Below are 22,731 nucleotides of genomic sequence, written 5' to 3'. Positions count from 1 at the left end.
GGTGGTGTTGATTGGACGTTAGCGTTGGTGGTGTTGCCTGGACGTTAGTATTGGTGGTGTTGCCTGGACGCTAGTGTTGGTGGTGTTGCCTGGATGTTAGTGTTGGTGGTGTTGCCTGGACGTTAGTGTTAGTGGTGTTGCCTGGACGCTAGTGTTGGTGGTGTTGCCTGGACGCTAGTGTTGGTGGTGTTGCCTGGACGCTAGTGTTGGTGGTGTTGCCTGGACGCTAGTGTTGGTGGTGTTGCCTGGACGCTAGTGTTGGTGGTGTTGCCTGGACGCTAGTGTTGGTGGTGTTGCCTGGACGCTAGTGTTGGTGGTGTTGCCTGGACGTTAGTGTTGGTGGTGTTGCCTGGACGCTAGTGTTGGTGGTGTTGCCTGGACGTTAGTGTTGCTGGTGTTGCCTGGACGCTACTGTTGGTGGTGTTGCCTGGACGTTAGTGTTGGTGGTGTTGCCTGGACGTTAGTGTTGGTGGTGTTGCCTGGACGTTAGTGTTGGTGGTGTTGCCTGGACGCTAATGTTGGTGGTGTTGCCTGGACGTTAGTGTTGGCGGTGTTGCCTGGACGCTAGTGTTGGCGGTGTTGCCTGGACGCTAGTGTTGGTGGTGTTGCGTAGTATTAGTTTTCCTAGAGAGCCCTAGAAATAAAGCAACAAAGAAACCTAACATTATCAAAGCCTAGAAAGGTACATATGTACTAGATTAGGTCTTAGATTGAGTTTTTATGCCTTCTAAGGAAACATGCCTTGCCCAGGACTCGAACGCGAGGTCAATAGAATTGTGTTCATGTACCAACCACCCGTTGATGAGTGGGGGGGGGGGGGGGGTAGGGGTGTTGACTTCAAAGAATAACAAGGCGATAAATGAGATAAGGTCCTAATGAAAAACGATATAGATATAACAATATGAATACACAATAGGTGTTGCGTGACAGGGAGGGGAGAACGAGGGTGAGGGGGAGAAATGATATCAATGAGGGGGAAATCTCCCTAGTGAGGGGTGATCAGCTGAGCACTGTCAACAATGAATACCCGCCAGTTTTCCCCTCCCCATGATTGTATGGGCCGTTCACACGGAGCGGCAATTTGCCCCTAACTGCCTTCCGGTGATTAGCTTATGATGTGAAGATTATTTCATTGCGTCTAATCCTTTTATCTTGAAGAAAATGAATTGGCAGTTTATTTGTGACAGGTTGCTTATCGTCACCATCTTTGCTTTCAAAGAAATGAAAGTTGCTTTTCAGAACGAATTATTTTCTTCAAAACGGTGCAGGAGAGAACAAATTGTATCAACTTTATGGAATTTATTTATTAAAATGAGTTAACAGTTTTGAATATATTTAAAATTTCAATAGCATTGTGGTTATTGGTGTCAGTATAACGGTGCTTTAATTTGTTACTAATGCGACGTATTTTTAACGTACTGGTCGATTCCGTAAATAAATGCGACTTAATAAGGTTGAGAGGACGGGTTGAATAATATATAAAAACAGGCCCATAGACCCATAGACCGTCAAATCTTGAAAACGACGGTAGAGCCTCACAGACAAATAACGTCTTCAAACTTGTTTGTTCTTTTTAGGGTAGTGTGTAGCAAAAGGTTTTTCGAGACAAGAAAACCTAGGAAAACCTCTCCGTAGCCTAGGAAAACCTCTCCGTAGCCTAGGAAAACCTCTCTAGCGTAGAAAAATCTCTCTGTAGCCTAGGAAAAGTTCTGTAGCGTAGGAAAACCTCTCCGTAGCCTAGGAAAAGTTCTGTAGCGTAGGAAAACCTCTCCGTAGCCTAGGAAAACCTCTCTAGCGTAGGAAAACCTCTCCGTAGCCTAGGAAAACCTCTCTAGCGTAGAAAAATCTCTCTGTAGCCTAGGAAAAGTTCTGTAGCGTAGGAAAACCTCACCGGAAACCTATCCAAAGCCTAGAAAAACCTCTCCGTAGCCTAGGAAAACCTCCAATCGACTCTCAGGCTAGTATCTTTATCGAAGTTGTTGTTGTTTTTTGATTTAGCTACTCGGAAAGATATGTCCATGTTGCACGGGCTATAGTTATATCGAAGTGTACTTCACCCACTTTATTGATCCGTTGTGTCTGCATCTTACCTTCTTTGATCTGTTCGTGTACGCAGACATGTAAGCAATGCCATACGAAGACATGTTCGAAGAAGATACGCAGACATACACCAACACCATACGCAGACATACACCAACACCATACGCAGATATACATCAACACCATACGCAGACAGGTACCAGCACTATACGCAGACATATACCAACACCATACGCAGACATTCACCATACGCAGACATACACCAACACTATACGCAGACATACACCATACGCAGACATACACCATCACCATACGCAGACACACACCAACACCATACGCAGACACACACCAATATACATATACATAACGGTTTTGTCACTACCATCCAATCTTCCTCAAAACCTCTCTATATTACATTCTCAAATCGCCGCTAGATTGGCCGGTGGGGATCAATGCCCCAACTACGCCTCTTGAATGGCTCTCCTAAAGTGTTCCGTCGTTGGAATTTGGTATTGAGAGAGTAGCATTTATTGTGGCATTTTCACGACAAAGGTCCGAAACTGACGCTGGTTCGGTGGAGGATCGATACCCGCGTTCGTATCATTGCTCGACTCGTCTTCCGTTATATAGGTCGGGTTTTTTTTATCATTACCCGTATCACTGTCTGTTACTACGAGAGGTTTTTGATGAATCTAGGGAATTATAATTATATATTTTTTTTGAGGTGTGTTGATCTAGGTTTCTTAGGAAAATTGAATGCCGGAAGTTACATGTTTTTTGAAACGGGTGTGATTAATCTATCGTTTAACGAAGTCAAGAGCTAATATGCGGGTTCGGACGATGGCTTAAAAGCAACAGCGGTAGTGGTGTCTGGTTTTATTATTTTAATAGTGTCTTCGTTATCTACCGGTCTATGTACCTATGTCGTGTGGTTATCCTTCCCTCGCTCAAGGGTCACTTATGTTGACACACAACTGTCACGGTGTTCGAAAATAGGTGAAAATAAACCATAATATCACAATCGTTCGAGTTCCGGCCATGCACCTGCCTCGTGGCACTGCCAGATCTCGCTACGTTTATATTCCCATTTGTCTTCCTAACACTGCCAAATATATTGAATTATACAAATTGGCTACATCTATCGTCGCGTATGATACTCCCAGTTGTATCTGGATACTAAAAACGGGGATATGGGTTGATGAGGAGTATATAAAGATGCAGTTAGTAGAGTGATGGTGGTATGTGGCATGTGGCGAGGGCGCCTCATGGCGAGGCTTCGGGCCATTGCCTGTCTACCTGGCAGTCATTCACGGACCTGAGACGGGGAACCGTCTATACCTCTGTCCACCCGGACGCTTCTTGACCCTTCACCTCTCATCTTTTTCCCCCAAGGACTTAGTGACCTCTCCACAGCCTCCCCCTTCCCCCTTGGAGGCGAGATTAGACTGCTAAAAACATTTTTGTCTTGCATTACGACAATATATCAGTTTTATTTTTCAAGAAAGTGTTAGAAACGACAGGAAAATCTAGATATATATAAGTGAATTTTGATGTGCAGTATCGACACCAAATATATATATGTATAAACGATATGTAACAAATATGTAATAAGAAGGACATACGAGGAAATGGATACCTATTTATGGGTGCATTAATTATTCCATTGGAAGGCGACCACTAGGCTGAGAGCCCAGACCATATGTAACTATTATCGTCCTTATCGCAGGAGAGAGCCTGATAGACATCAACGGGGTGTACCATCTATGCTGCTTCTCCAGATAGACATCAACGGGGTGTACCATATATGCTGCTTCACCAGATAGACATCAACAGGGTGTACCATCTATGCTGCTTCACCAGATAGACATCAACAGGGTGTACCATCTATGCTGCTTCACCAGATAGACATCAACGGGGTGTACCATCTATGCTGCTTTAACAGATAGACATCAACGGGTTTTTAACATCCCGGAGCGAGCAGGAGCTACGCTGTGGACCCCAGAGCAGCGTCTTCGGGTTGATAGTCAACCGTCCAGTGGTAGCGGTATGGTCGATACCAGCACACGTGCCGTACAAGCGAGGGTAGAGTTGATTGATAGCTGTGTAAACTGTAAACTCTCCCTGGGCCTCGCTACACCACCCTTTCCTGGCAGAAGCGATGTCAGTGCTCGTGTAAGCTGGTCCATTTTGCAATCTCTTGCATAGAGTATATCAATACTTGCAGAAATTATAGATTGTAGTGAAAACTATTCGTGCTTGCATGTGAAATTGCAGCGGGATTCACTAACTACTGCAACTATACATGGTGTATACGATTGTATCCATTCGGAAAACTGTATGAACTATACTCCCTATCAAGCAAGTATTGCGGTGGGGTTGTGATTTGGTTGTTAGTTCCATCACAAGTGTCAATATCCTCACTATTGCCTGTGGTTACAAAGTCATTCGAACCTGTGGACTCAAAGTTAAATTAACAACAATGTTAGTGTGTCTTGAAATTACTAATCTCATCTCTGAACGCAGACAGACATTGAAATACGAGAGAAGCCTCAAAGATATCATATCTGAAAACTATTACAAATCCATAGAAAAATTATTTAATCGCGTTTAAAGTGGCCAAAAACAGCTAAAAATCTTAAAACTGTAGAGTGCGCAGCTTAAATATTCAATAAACAAGCTTTGTTTATACACGATAATACAACCAGAAACAATTAATGGACCACAGTAAACAATAATCAGTAAATGGAGAACGAAGATTAAGACCAAAATAGATAGTAGATCGAGTGAATTACTCTAACCAAACAAGCCGAAGGATGCGATGCCAATCACAGAGACTGAATGAGATAGCTTACATGCACACTCTTTCTCCCTGAACGAACGCTGAATGAGGTGAGCCCAGCAGGTGAGTAAGGCTTCAGGATATATATACTATATAATGCAATTGACGATCACAAAACTGATCATTTTATGTGGAAAATCCACAGAGAAATATGAAAGGAAGTGAACGTTTTGGCCTGTTAAAGCCTTTGTCAATCTCTCTCTCTCTCTCTCTCTCTCTCTCTCTCTCTCTCTCTCTCTCTCTCTCTCTCTCTCTCTCTCTCTCTCTCTCTCTCTCTCTCTCTCTCTCTCATATTTCTCTGTGGATTTTCCGCATACTATATGATATATATATATATATATATATATATATATATATATATATATATATATATATATATATATATATATATATATATATATATATATGTAGTATTTTCCGCTATAAATTGATGTAAATATGATCTTGATATTGTATATTATTTCATAAAAAAAGTAAGCTTCAATAGGGGACTCTCCACTGTTATTTCAACCCATTCTTCTGTTTAATAGTAGTTTTTGTAGATATGTGCTCCATAGTACAAAGATTGTCGTAATAAGCAATTAGATAGTAGGATTTTGTACTATTCACTTTACAGTCCGAAAAAAGTGAAGCTAAAGAACAATCTTAAATATTCCTAGGTCTAGTATATCACAAATGTACTATATTTGGCCTCAGATATTGTGTATGTGGAAGGTTAGGTTAGTTTAGTTTGTTATTGCAACATAAATATAAAATCTTTTGCGCTTTGTCCAGATTCAATAGCACCGATTTCTACTTTCTAATTGGCGTAGGTATAAGTACTATGGTCCTCAACGTTACTATAAATACTACTAAAACAGGAGGACGGGTTCGTTAATTTGAGTCGCACGACCCTTGTTAAAATCGTCAGCAAATCTGATATACCTTGTTAAAATCGTCGGCAAATCTGATTCCCCTTGTTAAAATCGTCAGCAAATCTGATTCCTCTTGTTAAAATCGTCAGCAAATCTGATTTCCCTTGTTAAAATCGTCAGCAAATCTGATTCCCCTTGTTAAAATCCTCGGCAAATCTGATTCCCCTTGTTAAAATCCTCGGCAAATCTGATTCCCCTTGTTAAAATCCTCGGCAAATCTGATTCCCCTTGTTAAAATCCTCGGCAAATCTGATTCCCCTTGTTAAAATCCTCGGCAAATCTGATTCCCCTTGCTAAAATCGTCAGCAAATCTGATTCCCCTTGTTAAAATCGTCAGCAAATCTGATTCCCCTTGTTAAAATCCTCGGCAAATCTGATTCCCCTTGTTAAAATCGTCAGCAAATCTGTTACCCCTTGTTAAAATCCTCAGCAAATCTGATTCCCCTTGTTAAAATCCTCGGCAAATCTGATTTCCCTTGTTAAAATCCTCGGCAAATCTGATTCCCCTTGTTAAAATCCTCGGCAAATCTGATTCCCCTTGTTAAAATCGTCAGCAAATCTGATTCCCCTTGTTAAAATCGTCAGCAAATCTGTTACCCCTTGTTAAAATCCTCGGCAAATCTGATTCCCCTTGTTAAAATCGTCAGCAAATCTGTTACCCCTTTTTAAAATCCTCAGCAAATCTGATTCCCTTTGTTAAAATCCTCGGCAAATCTGATTCCCCTTGTTAAAATCGTCGGCAAATCTGATTCCCCTTTTTAAAATCCTCAGCAAATTTGATTCCTCTCATCATCGCTCGTCAAGAGTCCTTCCACTCTCCTATTGGCATCCCGTGAAGGCAATCTTTGGAGCCTTTGCCACTATTGACAAAAATAGACTTCAACACAAAATTTGGTTTACGTTTTATGCTATTAAATTTGGCGAGGGAAAAATAGGCAACATCAACGCTTAATTTTTTTACTAAGCCTACTGTAGTATAGTATAGATTTATACTGTATGTACTAGATTAGGCCTATTAAGTTGGTATATATTGTGCTTTGAATTTGCTGTTTAAGCCTAGGCTAACTTGCGCAGTTACTTTTTATTTTTTTTTTGGCATTTGTTTAGAGTATTTCATTAGTGAACATTTTTTTTTGGGGTACAAGTCCATTTTTTACGTTCGAAAAATTATTATTATAGTTGCTGGGATTATTATCAATTGTAAACGATGGGCTGGCTACAGTCTGTGCTAAATAGGCTTCTGGGTTTGGCCCCTATTTTCGATAATTGTCTAATTTCCTTGAGAATTATTTTATGGGATCGTCTTGACGATTCCTCAGATCGGGAAATGTATGTACTACATTCATAAAAGTTTTCAAGATCTCTTTATAAAGTTTTGTTTTGTGTTTAAAAGCAGACCTTTTCAAGAATTTGATAGAACCTATTCATAGCCTACATCGTTTTAAACCAACATGACTTAACTGTTTCTTCTCACTTGAACCTAATAACCTTCATCCACACCTCATTTCAATTCATAACCCTCTCGCCCATTTACCTTTCCCATTACCCCTTCCTCTTTCCATTACCTCTTCCTCTTCCCATTACCTCTCCATTCCCTCACCTGAGAGAATCAATAACCCTCACTTTTGGGACACTCCTCTTAGTCACTTCATTAGGCTGGTCTCAGGCCTCACTTTACCCAGCTGATGAGAGCTTAAAGTGTAGGAAGGCGTTAATAGCCTCAAACACCTGAAGGAAGGGTTCAATTCTCTCCTGTTAGGCGCTTATGGGGCTCTTTCATCTGCTAGAAGAGGCTTAAAAGGTTCAAACCTCTTCTGCAAGGCACTAAATGGGCTTAAACCCCTTACTACAAGGCATTAAATGGACTCAAACACCTACTGCAAGACACTAAATGGGTTCAAACCACTTCCTGAAAGGAGCTTGAAGGACTCAGTCGCTGATAGTTGTTATTCACACACACCACACACAAAACACACACACACACACACACACACACACACACACACACACACACACACACACACACACACACACACACACACACACACGCACGCTACTACACTACTGTAGCGTATACATGTCGTTTATATCGACAACCGGTTTCCAATACCTCATGCGACACCTTGTTTATAAATAAGTTGCTGCGTAGTTAGGCGGAAGAGAGAAGGCTACGGGAAGGAGTGAATTGGATTGGAAGTTTGTGGGTCGTATATTGATTTGGGCGATTGAGAAAAGGAATATTAAACAAAGAGTATGATTTAAACACTCATGGAGTGTGAACTAATGTGTGTATTAACGTTGAGTCACGCATTAGGGGTACCTGACCCGCACCAATCACCAGTATACATAGCCAATATACATAACAAGTATTCATACCAAGTATATATATATAACACTTTTACTAGTCAATTAGCACAGCTCCGTGCGAGGCTTCGTATGACAGGCTTGATTTCTCAGGTGAATTATAGCTCCAAAGTTTTAGGAAACAAATTGATCACAACTATTATTAAATTCGACTTAGATTTATACTCAGGCGTGACTCTGTAAGTTGTTATAGCTTGGTTTACGTATGTGTCGCACTTCTTACGCAATCGACCAATCCGTTGACAAATGCGACGTATTTGTAAGAACGGAAGCATCGTGATGTTGACGTTTCTAATGAATCCGGCTCGTGGGTTGCCTAGGCTTTGAGTTAAGCAAAACTATTGCTTTTGTGTTCCTTCCGGGCTAAACAAGTGTTGCTTTTTTTTTTTTACATAGTGGCAAATCGCGTTGATTTATCGCGGATATTTTGGGTGAACCGTATAGTATATCTAATCTATAATGACCCTACGTTGCCCCTAATTATAGTTAATGGGCTTAAATTGCAATGGGTATATAATTTTCGCGAAAATTATTCTAATTGCCGGTTGAATTGTCAATAGCGACTGTCATAATTAATTGCGTTTGTTTGTACCTGGAAGGTGATTAAAAACTTTTTGTTTTTTTAGTGAACTAAGTGATTGTACCACCAGAGGTCACTGTCGTTCCGTTAAGTGTTAGGAAGGTCTAGGAGTCCAGTTTAAGGTCGAGTGACACTACTAGATTAAGGGACAAGTGTCAAGTGACACTACTAGATTAAGGGACAAGTGTCTAGTAACACTACTAGATTAAGGGACAAGGGGGATAGGGAAATAAGGGCAAAGATCATGGCTGCTAGGGGGGGGGGGTAGATGAGGTTGCAAGGGGCAATTTAATCAGAGCATAGGTCAAAGGGCAGACGTTGGAAAATATAGATAATAAATGAGGGGAAGCATGAAAGAGCGGACACCAAGGGGGTAAAGAGTGTGTGTGTGAGAGAGAGAGAGAGAGAGAGAGTTTACATTAGTATCCCAAAGAAACACAAGAAGCGAGGGCTACGAGGGTGGCCTCGTAGCCTGGTGGATAGCGCGCAGGACTCGTAATTCTGTGGCGCGGGTTCGATTCCCGCACGAGGCAGAAACAAATGGGCAAAGTTTCTTTCACCCTGAATGCCCCTGTTACCTAGCAGTAAATAGGTACCTGGGAGTTAGTCAGCTGTCACGGGCTGCTTCCTGGGGGTGGAGGCCTGGTCGAGGACCGGGCCGCGGGGACACTAAAGCCCCGAAATCATCTCAAGATAACCTCAAGATAAGCGCCCTATTGGTTGATTAGGTGGGATGGGTAGGTAGCTCTGTAACTAAGAGCTACTTGGCTAGGCAAATAGCTAGGGGGCTACGTGGTTTGAAGCTGAAGGGCCGATTGGCTGAGGGCTGGTGGGCTAGGGGTGTAGGGTTGATTGTTGGGGGGGTGATTGGCTGTAGGGATTGGGGCTAGGGGCTGGATTAGATAGATTAGGGCAGGATGACAGAGGGCAGTGAGCCGGTATGTAAAGACTGAGGAACCGGTCATTCAAATTCAAATTTTTATTCCGGTAAACGTTATACGCTCCCTTGGAGGTCGATACTTAACTGTCGCCTTTATGTGGCTTTACAAGAATGTAAATACTGTACTATCCAATGTATTCTCACAAACCCAATGTACCTTCTTGTATATATAAAAATAAATAAATAAATAAATAAATTTATTGTTCCATTGGCTGCCTTCATTTGACTAGTTGCTAGGTTACAAGTGCTATATGATTGGTTTACTATTGTTTACGTGGCTAGGTTGCTAAGAGCTTCGTGGCTAGGTTGCTAAGAGCTTCGTGGCTAGGTTGCTGAGAGCTTCGTGGCTAGGTTGCTAAAAGTTACGTGGCTATGTTGCTAAAAGTTTCGTGGCTAGGTTGCTAAGAGCTTCGTGGCTAGGTTGCTGAGAGCTACGTGGCTAGGTTGCTAAGAGCTTCGTGGCTAGGTTGCTAAGAGCTTCGTGGCTAGGTTGCTGAGAGCTACGTGGCTAGGTTGCTAAGAGCTTCGTGGCTAGGTTGCTAAGAGCTTCGTGGCTAGGTTGCTAAGAGCCTCGTGGCTAGGTTGCTAAGAGCTACATGTATATACCTTGTGAAGTTTATCCTCGCTTCTCTGAGTATATACCTTCTTGAGGTTATCTTGAGATGATTTCGGGGCTTAGTGTCCCAGCGGTCCGGTCCTCGACCAGACCTCCACCCCCCAGGAAGCAGCCCGTAACAACTGACTAACTCCCAGGTACCTATTTACTGCTAGGTAACAGTGGCATCAGCGTGAAAGAAACTCTGCCCATCGTTTCTCGCCGGCGCCCAGGATCGAACCCGGGACCACAGGATCACGCGTCCAGCGTTCCGTCCGCTGAGCCATCGGCTCCCAAATACGCTGATAGTTTCTGTCTCTTATTTGCTGATTGGTCAATAAGGTCTTTGGTCAATAAGGTCTTGTGGCGGCCTAAATAACCCTCTAAAAGTCGATAGGCTTTAAGTCTAACTCCCAAAAAAGTCCACAAGTCAAGCTAAGCCTTCAATTGAGGCGACTTAGGCTATTAGGTGAGATTAGTCCTAACGCTCTCCACATGAGTCTGTATTTTTTGTAATCAGGAGAATATGTGATTCTTGGAAGCGACCAAAATGTATATGTATACGAGCTGCCATACATATAGTCAGCGGATATGTGGTTGTCAGTTTATCATTATAATGTTAGGGGTCATGTGGTTTCATATGTGTGTTCACATAGTTGTGCTTGCGGGGGTTGAGCTCTGGCTCTTTGGTCTCGCCTCTCAGCTGTCAATCAACTGATTCCCCCCCCCCCCCCCTCTCAGGAAGCAGCCCGTAACGGCTGTCTAACTCCCAGGTACCTATTTACTGCTAGGTGAATAGGGACATCAGGGTGAAAGGAACTCTGTCCATTTGTTTCCGCCATCGCCGGGGATCGATCCCCGGATCACATGACTACCGAGCGCTGTCCACTCAGCTGTCAGGCCCCATGTGTGTGTGTGTGTGTGAGTTCACCTAATTGTACTTGGCTAGCTGAGTTTATAGTTGAGCTTCAGCTCTTGTCCTGGCATTTTCCTCGTGGGTATCAATTATCGAATATTCTGTCTCCCTATTCTCTTTCGTCCTGCCATATTTATTCTGCTTTCCAGCTTGTCTCTTGTGTTTTCTGGTACTGTTGTTAAGTCAGTTCGTGGATCGTCTTCGTAGTTGACCTTTGAAATGCCAATCAACCTCGCCTCTCAACTATCAATCAACTGGTGTACAAGTTCCTGTATGTGTGTCTTTATAAGGGGGGGCGGGGGAATGACACTAAATTACCCCTGAGAGCTACCGTATACACTAATACAACAACATAATCATATAATACACACACAATAATGTTGCGCCTAAAAGTTTGTTATTATTGACATTTTAACCCTTGGTGATGTGTAACAGCGCCTGTGATTGGCTTGATTTATGGGGCGCGTTTATTGGCCAATAGTTGCCAAACTTGTACACGGTCTCTCTGAAGTTTCTGATCTTCCTGGGAAATACACAAACTGGTCTGAACTAACAAGCACGCACAAGCTAATGACTCTGGTTATACTCCAATTAAAAGAGCGAGGTAAATAAAGGAAACAAAATCAGGGAAATTTCTACACGATCTTTTGTTGTTTGAGTGATACTTACGGGTCGCTGGGTGGACCACACGACCCTGCCTGGGCGCTCTCTAGTGTGTATATGTTCCAGGGTGGCGCTCTCTAGTGTGTATATGTTCCAGGGTGGCGCTCTCTAGTGTGTATATGTTCCAGGGTGGCTCTCTCTAGTGTGTATATGTTCCAGGGTGGCGCTCTCTAGTGTGTATATGTTCCAGGGTGGCGCTCTCTAGTGTGTATATGTTCCAGGGTGGCTCTAGTGTGTATATGTTCCAGGGTGGCGCTCTCTAGTGTGTATATGTTCCAGGGTGGCGCTCTCTAGTGTGTATATGTTCCAGGGTGGCGCTCTCTAGTGTGTATATGTTCCAGGGTGGCGCTCTCTAGTGTGTATATGTTCCAGGGTGGCGCTCTCTAGTGTGTATATGTTCCAGGGTGGCGCTCTCTAGTGTGTATATGTTCCAGGGTGGCGCTCTCTAGTGTGTATATGTTCCAGGGTGGCGCTCTCTAGTGTGTATATGTTCCAGGGTGGCTCTCTCTAGTGTGTATATGTTCCAGGGTGGCGCTCTCTAGTGTGTATATGTTCCAGGGTGGCGCTCTCTAGTGTGTATATGTTCCAGGGTGGCTCTAGTGTGTATATGTTCCAGGGTGGCGCTCTCTAGTGTGTATATGTTCCAGGGTGGCGCTCTCTAGTGTGTATATGTTCCAGGGTGGCGCTCTCTAGTGTGTATATGTTCCAGGGTGGCGCTCTCTAGTGTGTATATGTTCCAGGGTGACTCTCTCTAGTGTGTATATGTTCCAGGGTGGCGCTCTCTAGTGTGTATATGTTCCAGGGTGGCGCTCTCTAGTGTGTATATATCCCAGGGTGGCTCTCTCTCTCTCTCTCTCTCTCTCTCTCTCTCTCTCTCTCTCTCTCTCTCTCTCTCTCTCTCTCTCTCTCTCTCTCTCTCTCTCTCTCAGTGCGTGAGATATTTATGTTGCGTCACGCAAACTGCGTCTTCCGGCAGTGTGGAGTGTGAGATATTCTGGCTGCGTCACGCAGTCTGCGTCATCCGTAACTGCGGCGCGTGAGATATCCCAGCTGCGTCACGCAAACTGCATAAACCTCACCCCCTAACGACCCGTGTCTCTGCTTTTGCCCAATTAGCGCAATTATCTCCGTTTTTTTTTTCTTCACAAAATTGATCCGTGATAATAACTAGTCTTAAGATTGTTTTAAAAATTTATTTCGTATATTTTTTTCTTTATTGATTTTTTTTTTATTATTTTTAATTATTATTATTATCATCATTGTTTTTTCTGTTCCCTGATTCGTAATTTTGATTTGTTTCTTTATCTTTATCTACTCCTGACCCGGTTTTTATTTATGCTTTTGTGTACTTTTATCTTATTATATTCTGTTATTTTTGTCTGTTTCTCCTTTTTATTCTCTTTTTTTTGGGTTCTATGTCATTCTTCCGTTCGCGTTTCAGACTATTGTTATTATTCTTTTTTGGGATAAAGTATATTTAGGTGTTAATTGCTAGTTAAACCTCGCCTTCTATATAGCCAGCCCCACCCCTTCCCCATGAGCTTCAGCTCCTGGGCCCCAGCCGGTGACTGAGAGACGCAGTAGCGTGCGGTGAAAAAAAAAGGGGGGGAATTAACGTGGTGGATTGAATGGCGTGGTTCCCGGTTGTCAACCTGTCACTCAGAATGATGTATGCTGCTGCTGGCCTCCCTCTCTCTCTCTCTCTTCCATCATTCTTCCATCATTCTTCCCTCCCACTGTGTGTCTCCTGTCATCCTTCCCTCCCATTGTTTCTCTCTCATCATCCCTTTTTTTTTTTCTCTCTCTCTCTCTCTCTCTCTCTCTCTCTCTCTCTCTCTCTCTCTCTCTCTCTCTCTCTCTCTCTCTCTCTCTCTCTCTCTCTCTTACTCTCTCTCTTTCTCTCTCTCTCACTCTCTCTCTTTCTCTCTCTCTCACTCTCTCTCTTTCTCTCTCTCTCTCTCTTTCTCTCTCTCTCACTCTCTCTCTTTCTCTCTCTCTCTCACTCTCTCTTTCTCTCTCTCTCACTCTCTCTCTTTCTCTCTCTCTCTCACTCTCTCTCTTTCTCTCTCACTCTCTCTCTCTCTCTCTCTCTCACTCTTTCTCTCTCTCTCACTCTCTCTCTTTCTCTCTCTCTCACTCTCTCTCTTTCTCTCTCTCACTCTCTCTCTCTCTCTCATCCCAGTCACGTAGAGAACAGGATCATAACAAAACAATAACATGCAGTGAGAGGATTGTTGTAGATTGCATGATGATTGTTGTAGATTGTGTGATGATTATTGCAGTGAGTGAAGATTGTCGCGTCATTCTTCGACGGGGGTTCGAATCCTGGTGGGTCACCCCCAGAGTCGCGTCCTAACCCTCCTTGGTCCAGTGGGTTAAGGTGCGTGTCTTGGGTGACCACCAGGATACCCTGGTTCGATTCCCCGTGCCGCTCGAATGCTGGAGCAGCATACAGGCATTCTCCTCTGTCTTAATTAAGTAGACGGGCTAGGGAAGTGGGAGGAGGGTGGGGGGGGAGTGAAGGAAAAGCGGCCAGCCAGTGGGTTCATCGGGGGATCGAACGCCGATCCCCTGTGCCTAGTTGAGTATTGTTTTGAATCGGGGCTGTCCACTTACCCTGGTCATATCCCAGTTCCTTGTCCCCATATCCCAGTTCCTTGTCCTCAAATCTCAGGTTCTTGTCCTTATATCCTAGTTCCTTGTCCTCATATCCCAGCTCCTTGTCTTTATATCCTAGCTCCTGGTCCTCATATCCCAGCGCCTTGTCCTCATATCCCAGCTCCTTGTCTTTATATCCTAGCTCCTGGTCCTCGTATCCCAGCTCCTTGTCCTCATATCCCAGCTCCTTGTCCTGATCCCAGCTCCTTGTCCCCATATCCCAGCTCCTTGTCCCCATATCCCAGCTCCTTGTCCTCATATCCCTTTTAAGTACTAAACAATAATACTGAGCTCTGAATTTTTGTATTAATTACATTATAATTAACTATTTATCGCCTAAATAATTTAATATAAAATTAGTAACTTTAATATTTAGTTATTTATTAATTTAATACAAAAATAAAAAATAATAATTTGCTAATGATTTATTCATATTAAAAAATTATCTATCAATTTGATAATTACATAATTAACATCATAACTATTAAATAATTAATTAACAATTAATTAACGTTAGTATCAGCCACCACCACGTTACTGCCCGGCAGTAGAGTAATTAGCGAGATAATTGATATTAATTACCTGCCCATTGGCGGCGTGAATCTGGATCTCGTGGCATCTGAAAATAGCCCTTATGGGGGCTATTTATAGGTGCTATTTTTGGGGTTCTTGTAGTGTGGGCGCGAAGGTTACTGCTCGCTAATTTGTGTCGTGAGTTATATATGTTGTGAATATATAACTGGTCCTCATATCCGAGCTCCTTGTCCTCATATCCCAGCTCCTTGTCCTCATATCCCAGCTCCTTGTCCTCATATCCGAGCTCCTTGTCCTCATATCCCAGCTCCTTGTCCTCATATCCCAGCTCCTTGTCCTCATATCCCAGTTCCTTGTCCTCATATCCCAGCTTCCTGTCCTCATATCCCAGCTTCTTGTCCTCATATCCCAGTTCCTTGTCCTCATATCCCAGCTCCTTGTTCTCATATCCCAGCTCCTTGTCCTCATATCCCAGTTCCTTGTCCTCATATCCCAGCTTCTTGTCCTCATATCCCAGCTCCTTGTCCTTATATTCCTGCTCCTTGTCCTCATATTCCAGCTCCTTGTCCTCATATTCCAGCTCCTTGTCCCCATATCCGAGCTCCTTGTCCTTATATCTCAGCCCCTTGTCCTCATATTCCAGCTCCTTGTCCTCATATCCCAGCCCCTTGTCCTCATATCCCAGCCCCTTGTCCTCATATCCCAGCTCCTTGTCCTCATATCCCAGCTCCTTGTCCTCATATCCCTGCCCCTTGTCCTCATATCCCAGCTCCTTGTCCTTGTTACCTATCGTACGTTACGGCTCGTGATCCTACAGCAGCCAAACTTTAATACGTCTAGGGATACGACACAACTGCTGTTCTCAATAGCGAATCACCAGTATAACCCCTTAATAAGTAATGAGCACAAAAATAGAATCCTCATAGGACTGAAGAATAAAGACAATAAGTATATATATAAAATTATATTAAATAAATCTCAAAAGCAAACAGATGATTATATGGTCACAATATATCACATTAAAAATATCACTGTATCTTCCAGACATTAAATCAATAATAATATATGTATGGCTATGACAGAACAAAAAGAATGACTTAACTCCAAGATGTTATCTCCCTGGTTCCTGCTCAGCTACTGAACAACAAAACGCGAGTCAAAAAACAGATTGCCTTGCCCCGCGAATAAATTGCCAAAGTACAATATTTATTATTTCAACAATGGAGCAATACATTGTGACAAGAGTAATCTTAAACTAACTTAATGAATAATTAGTACACATTGATATACAAAAATTAAAGTAATTATTCTTTACTTAGTAATTAAAATATGCATACAGAAGGAAATAATGGCATGCACACCCAGCAACGGACGGTCCCACGACAATTTGCCAGATACAGTTCACTCAATTATTATTTCACCTCTGTTACCCACTTATGATCACATATAAATCATTAGTTCCCGTGGGAAAACTGATCACACAAAGAAATAAACAATCATTCCCACGATACGCTGGGCCTAACGCCAACACTGTAACATGAATGTGCATTTGCATAGAACATATAAGTATAACAATATACATGCTTGTAATTTACATACAATTATAAATGTACATATTAATATATTTACTTACGTATCTTATAAGGGTACGTAACAGTCCTCATATCCAAGCTCTTTGTTCTCATATTCCAGCTCCTTGTCCTCATATCCCAGCTCCTTGTCCTCATATCCCAGCTCCTTGTCCTCATATCCCAGCTTCTTGTCCTCATATCCCAGCTCCTTGTCTTCATATCCCAGCTCCTGGTCTTCATATCCCAGCTCCTGGTCCTCATACCTCTGCTCCTTGTCCTCATATCCCAGCTCCTTGTCCTCATATCCCAGCTCCTTGTTCACATATCCCAGCTCCTTGTCCTCATATCCTAGCTCCTTGTCCTCATATCCCAGCTCCTTGTTCACATATCCCAGCTCCTTGTCCTCATATCCTAGCTCCTTGTCCTCATATTCCAGCTCTTTGTCCTCATATCCCAGCTCCTTGTCCTCATATCCCAGCTCCTTGTCCTCATATCCTAGCTCCTTGTCCTCATATCCCAGCTCCTTGTCCTCATATTTCAGCTCCTTGTCCTCATATCCCAGCTCTTTGTCCTCATATCCCAGCCCCTTGTCCTCATATCCCAGCTCCTTGTCCCCATACCCCAGCTCCTTGTCGACATATCCCAGCTCCTTGTCCTCATATCCCAGCCCCTTTCCTACCGAGGCCGGAAGGTAAGGTCCAAAACCTAGACTGAATTCAACGCTATGACGTCACGGTGACGTCAAATACCTCGTGCATTTCAGATGCCAAACACGATATTTTGTTCATTGGGTTTGGTTAGATTTGGTTAGATTGGGGTTGAGTAAAGCATACCTGTGACGCAGATATGCTAAATTTCTCTCTTGTGTTAGATGCTGCTTGTATATAGGGAGGTGTTAAGTTTCCATCAGTTTTTCCACTATTTCTCGGTCACGTGGGGGAAGAAAACGGACGGCAGTTAACGCGCGAATTAGGGGGGTCAGCTTCACAATGTAGCAAGCAGCCAGAAACAGTAATTGACAATAGACATGCACAGTTGCACGTGCAATAGATCAATCTCTCTCTCCCTCTCTCTCCCTCCCTCTCTCTCTCTCTCTCTCTCTCTCTCTCTCTCTCTCTCTCCTGTATCTACAAACCTTTATCACGGCCCGTTTTCTATACTATTATTTGCTTTGGGTGACTAATTCTAACTCGTTCTTTTCAATGATGGGGTTATTTATTTGTTTTCCTGCCCCCGTGGTCTGGGACAGGAAGCCTGTGTATATATTCTTATACACTTTAAACTTGTATCGAGGTCCCTCCCCCCCCCCCCGAGGTGGAACCACTGACCTTCCTCCAAGATGCAACCCCACAACAGTTGACTAACTCCGCATGGGTACCTATTGACTGCTGGGTGAACAGATGCATTAGGTGAAAGGAAACGTGCCAAATCATTTCAGTCCATCCCGGGATCCCCGATTGTGAATCGAGAACGAAGTCAACTGTACTACGAAGACTGCAAAGTATTGGTCCTCTCACGATAACAGTCTTGGAGAAAAGACCAAGTACTGTATGGTTATCTTGAGGTTATCTTGAGATGATTTCGGGGCTTAGCGTCCCCGCGGCCCGGTGCTCGACCAGGCCTCCATTTTGTGACACACCGCCAGGAAGCAGCCCGTAGCAGCTGTCTAACTCCCAGGTACCTATTTACTGCTAGGTTAACAGAGCATCAGGGTGAAAGAAACTGCCCATTTGTTTCCGCCTTCGCTGGGGATCGAAGCCGAAACCTGAGGACTACGAATCCCGATTGCTGTCCACTCAGCCATAAGGCCCCCCACCCCAGATAAGAAGGTCCATTTTACTGCACATTTTCTGTGTAAAGTTACTAACCTCATGGTGGCAATAATGAGAAAGAATAAACAATTATAAATATCAAAGATAGTTGATACTGACCTCAAACACAATCTCATAATTAGGTATGACAAAAGCCTAGCTACACCAGTTGATCGAAGACTCGAAGGCTGGCCCAGGAGCTAAAGTTCAGCCTCCACCAACACAGAAAGGCAAGTACACATACACACAACACCCTGGAAACACAAACCGAAACTGTCCCTATTTTCCGCTTGTTACAACTTGTAATAAAGTTGTTACATCTTGGCTTAACATGTTTATGACGTATTAGAACGTTGTTACAACTTGCTATATTGGTTGTTATAACTGGTTAGGAGGGGTTAAATCTTGTTCGAACGTTGTAGCAACGTCGTAGTTTCGCTGTATGTTTGGCGGGCAAAGGTGCCAATGGTCCATTAAACTCTAAATATCCGAACTGTAAGCAAAAACCCCGAGGAGTCTCCATTATATATTCATCACCATTGATGTTCGGAGAGTGCTCGCGTGACCTAATTATATTACACATTAAAAGTGTTTAAAGTTCTGTTTATATATATATATATATATATATATATATATATATATATATATATATATATATATGTCGTACCTAGTAGCCAGAACTCACTTCTCAGCCTACTATGCGAGGCCCGATTTGCCTAATAAGCCAAGTTTTACTGAATTAATATATTTTCTCTAATTTTTTTCTTATGAAATGATAAAGCTACCCATTTCATTATGTATGAGGTCAATTATTTTTTATTGGAGTTAAAATTAACGTAGATATATGACCGAACCTAACCAACCCTACCTAACCTAACCTAACCTATCTTTATAGGTTAGGTTAGGTTAGGTAGCCGAAAACGTTAGGTTAGGTTAGGTTAGGTAGGTTAGGTTGTCGAAAAAACATTAATTCATGAAAACTAGGCTTATTAGGCAAATCGGGCCATGCATAGTAGGCTGAGAAGTGAGTTCTGGCTACTAGGTACGACATATATATATATATATATATATATATATATATATATATATATAATATATATATATATATATATATAACAAGTCTGAACGGTCTCCAGGCATATATGCAACTGAAAACTCACACCCCAGAAGTGACTCGAACCCATACTGCCAGGAGCACTCTGCATCTGGCGTACAGGACACCTTAACCACTCGACCAACACGACCGGACAAAATCCTGTACGCCAGATGCAGAGTGCTCCTGGCAGTATGGGTTCGAGTCACTTCTGGGGTGTGAGTTTTCTGTTATATATATATATATATATATATATATATATATATATATATATATATATATATATATATCGTACCTTGTAGCCAGAATGCACTGTTCAGCCTACTATGCAAGGCCCGATTTGCCTAATAAGCCAAGTTTTCCTGAATTAATATATTTTCTCTAATTTTTTTCTTATGAAATGATGAAGCTACCCATTTCATTACGAATGAGGTCAATTTTTTTTATTGGAGTTAAAATTAACGTAGATATATGACCGAACCTAACCAACCCTACCTAACCTAACCTATCTTTATAGGTTAGGTTAGGTAGGGTTTATATATATATATATATGCGAACAAGTCTGAACGGTCTCCAGGCATATATGCAACTAACCTAACCTAACCTATCTTTATAGGTTAGGTTAGGTTAGGTAGCCGAAAAAGTTAGGTTAGGTTAGGTAGGTTAGGTAGTCGAAAAATAATTAATTCATGAAAACTTGGCTTATTAGGCAAATCGGGCCTTGCATAGTAGGCTGAGAAGTGCGTTCTGGCTACTAGGTACGACATATATAATATATATATATATATATATATATATATATATATATATATATATATATATATATATATATATATATATATATATATTGGGGGACCAAACGCTTAGGGGTAGTCTCACCAAAATTTGCAGTGACTGGTGGATAGTCGAGAATGGGCATAAATGGATCGTGGCCGCCCCCCCTCCTTTTGTATGAAATGACAAATAAGTACAATTTCTAATCTCGCTAAATACTACACTTCATACTACGCATTTCTGAGATTCATCCCCCAACCACTTGGGGGTGGACGGTAGAGCGACGGTCTCGCGCCATGCAGGTCTGCGTTCAATCCCCGACCGTCCACAAGTGGTTGGGCACCATTCCTTCCCTCCGTCCCATCCCTAATCCTTATCCTGACCCCTTCCCAGTGCTATATAGTCGTAATGGCTTGGCGCTTTCCCCTGATAGTTCATTCATTCTCAGATTCATCCAGTGTATTGTTTTCTGTGATGATTTGCTTTGTGTAGTTTATTGATTGATGATGACTATCTGTATTAAAGATGATTACAGTGATAAGGGTTGTTGTTATTGTTATAGATTCAGCTACTCGGAATAAGTTCCAAGTAGCACGGGCTATGGTGAGCCCGTAACTTACCTGGCACAGGAGCGGGGCAAGTAGCAATGGCTATGGTGAGCCCGTAGTGGACTTACCTGTCACGGGAGCGGGGCAAGTAGCAATGGCTATGGTGAGCCCGTAGTGGACTTACCTGGCACAGGAGCGGGGCAAGTAGCACGGGCTATGGTGAGCCCGTAGTGGACTTACCTGGCACAGGAGCGGGGCAAGTAGCACGGGCTATGGTGAGCCCGTAGTGGACTTACCTGGCACAGGAGCGGGGCAAGTAGCACGGGCTATGGTGAGCCCGTAGTGGACTTACCTGGCACAGGAGCGGGGCAAGTAGCACGGGCTATGGTGAGCCCGTAGTGGACTTACCTGGCACAGGAGCGGGGCAAGTAGCACGGGCTATGGTGAGCCCGTAGTGGACTTACCTGGCACGGGAGCGGGGCAAGTAGCACGGGCTATGGTGAGCCCGTAGTGGACTTACCTGGCACAGGAGCGGGGCAAGTAGCACGGGCTATGGTGAGCCCGTAGTGGACTCACCTGGCACAGGAGCGGGGCAAGTAGCACGGGCTATGGTGAGCCCGTAGTGGACTTACCTGGCACAGGGAGCGGTGGGTGATGAAGGGACAGTGGGGAAGGGCAGGGAAGGTGGTGAAGAATAAGTGGAAGAGGGAGCGAACTATCAGGGGGAAAGCGCCAAGCCATTACGACTATATAGCTCTGGGAAGGGGTCAAGATAAGGATTTGGGATGGGACGGTGGGAAGGAATGGTGCCCAACCACTTGTGGACGGTCGGGGATTGAACGACGACCTGCATGACGCGAAACCGTCGCTCTACCGTCCAGTCAACGAACAAGCGGAAGAAAGGGAAAGGAAGAATTTGCAGGAAATCTCTGTCAACTAATAGATGTAGACAGAGATAGTCTGCTTTAGATAAGGGGAGACGGACCAAGGGGTACCTGGAAACACAGATAAGGATAAAAAAACGTAAGGGTCAAAGTTATAGGTTCCATATCGGGGATGTGTGCATTCACCTAGTTGTATTCACCTAGTTGTGTTTGCGGGGGTTGAGCTTTGCTCTTTTGGCCCGCCTCTCAACTGTCAATCAACTGTTTACTAACTACTTTTTTTTGTCCACACCACACACACACACACACCAGGAAGCAGCCAGTGACAGCTGACTAACTCCCAGGTACATATTTACTGCTAGGTAACAGGGGCATTCAGGGTGAAAGAAACTTTGCCCATTTGTTTCTGCCTCGTGTGGGAATCGAACCCGCGCCACAGAATTACGAGTCCTGCGCGCTATCTACCAGGCTACGAGGCCCCAATTGTGTGTGTGTAGTTACTATTTGTGTCTACAGAATCGAGCTATTAGCTCTTGGACCCCGCCTTTCTAATCGATCTATTTTTCCCATCTATTAAGTCTACAACATTTATTTCTCTAACACATACGCATCCCCTGGAAGTAGCTGTCTAACTCCCAGGAAATTAGTACTGCTAAGGGAACAGGAGCATTAGGGTCACAGAAACTTCCCATTTGTTTCCGCCTCTGCCGGGAATCGAACCCGGGCCATCAGGACTACGACCCCCAAGCGCTCTCCACTAAGCCACGAGGACCCCACACACACACACGTCGAGACCCCATACCAGACCCAAATAGGTATAAGGAACCATTTACGCATACACCAGTTGACTGCCAGTTGAGAGGCGGGACCAAAGAGCCGAAGCTCAACTCCCGCAAGTACAACTAGGCAAGCACATAAAATTCTACACTACTTTCCTTCACTGCAACGGCATGCAAAACGGCCATTAATCCAGCGCTATTAGCCTCTACAATTCTCAAAATGGCTTC

At 43.4% G+C, this 22,731-nt stretch overlaps 1 protein-coding gene across 6 annotated transcripts in view; it reads left to right on the top strand.

Annotated features, from left to right (window-relative positions):
• Positions 1-22,731, top strand: part of LOC123771942 (uncharacterized) — a 71,287-nt gene that overhangs the window by 694 nt on the left and 47,862 nt on the right. Inside the window, exon 1 of one of the 6 annotated variants that reach the window (XM_069337715.1) lies at positions 3,358-4,929. The exons of 4 other annotated variants lie outside the window; for them this stretch is intronic. In XM_069337715.1, coding sequence (XP_069193816.1) covers positions 4,925-4,929 — 5 coding nt within the window. In that variant the 5' untranslated portion in view covers positions 3,358-4,924. Of the gene's footprint in view, positions 1-3,357; positions 4,943-22,731 lie in introns of those variants that run through there. One more of the 6 variants, XM_045764778.2, reaches the window with a different exon arrangement.

The sequence above is a fragment of the Procambarus clarkii genome, chromosome 38 (genome assembly GCF_040958095.1).
Source record: "Procambarus clarkii isolate CNS0578487 chromosome 38, FALCON_Pclarkii_2.0, whole genome shotgun sequence".
NCBI classification, from domain to species: domain Eukaryota; kingdom Metazoa; phylum Arthropoda; class Malacostraca; order Decapoda; family Cambaridae; genus Procambarus; species Procambarus clarkii.
This window is presented reverse-complemented; position numbering and strand designations above follow the sequence as displayed.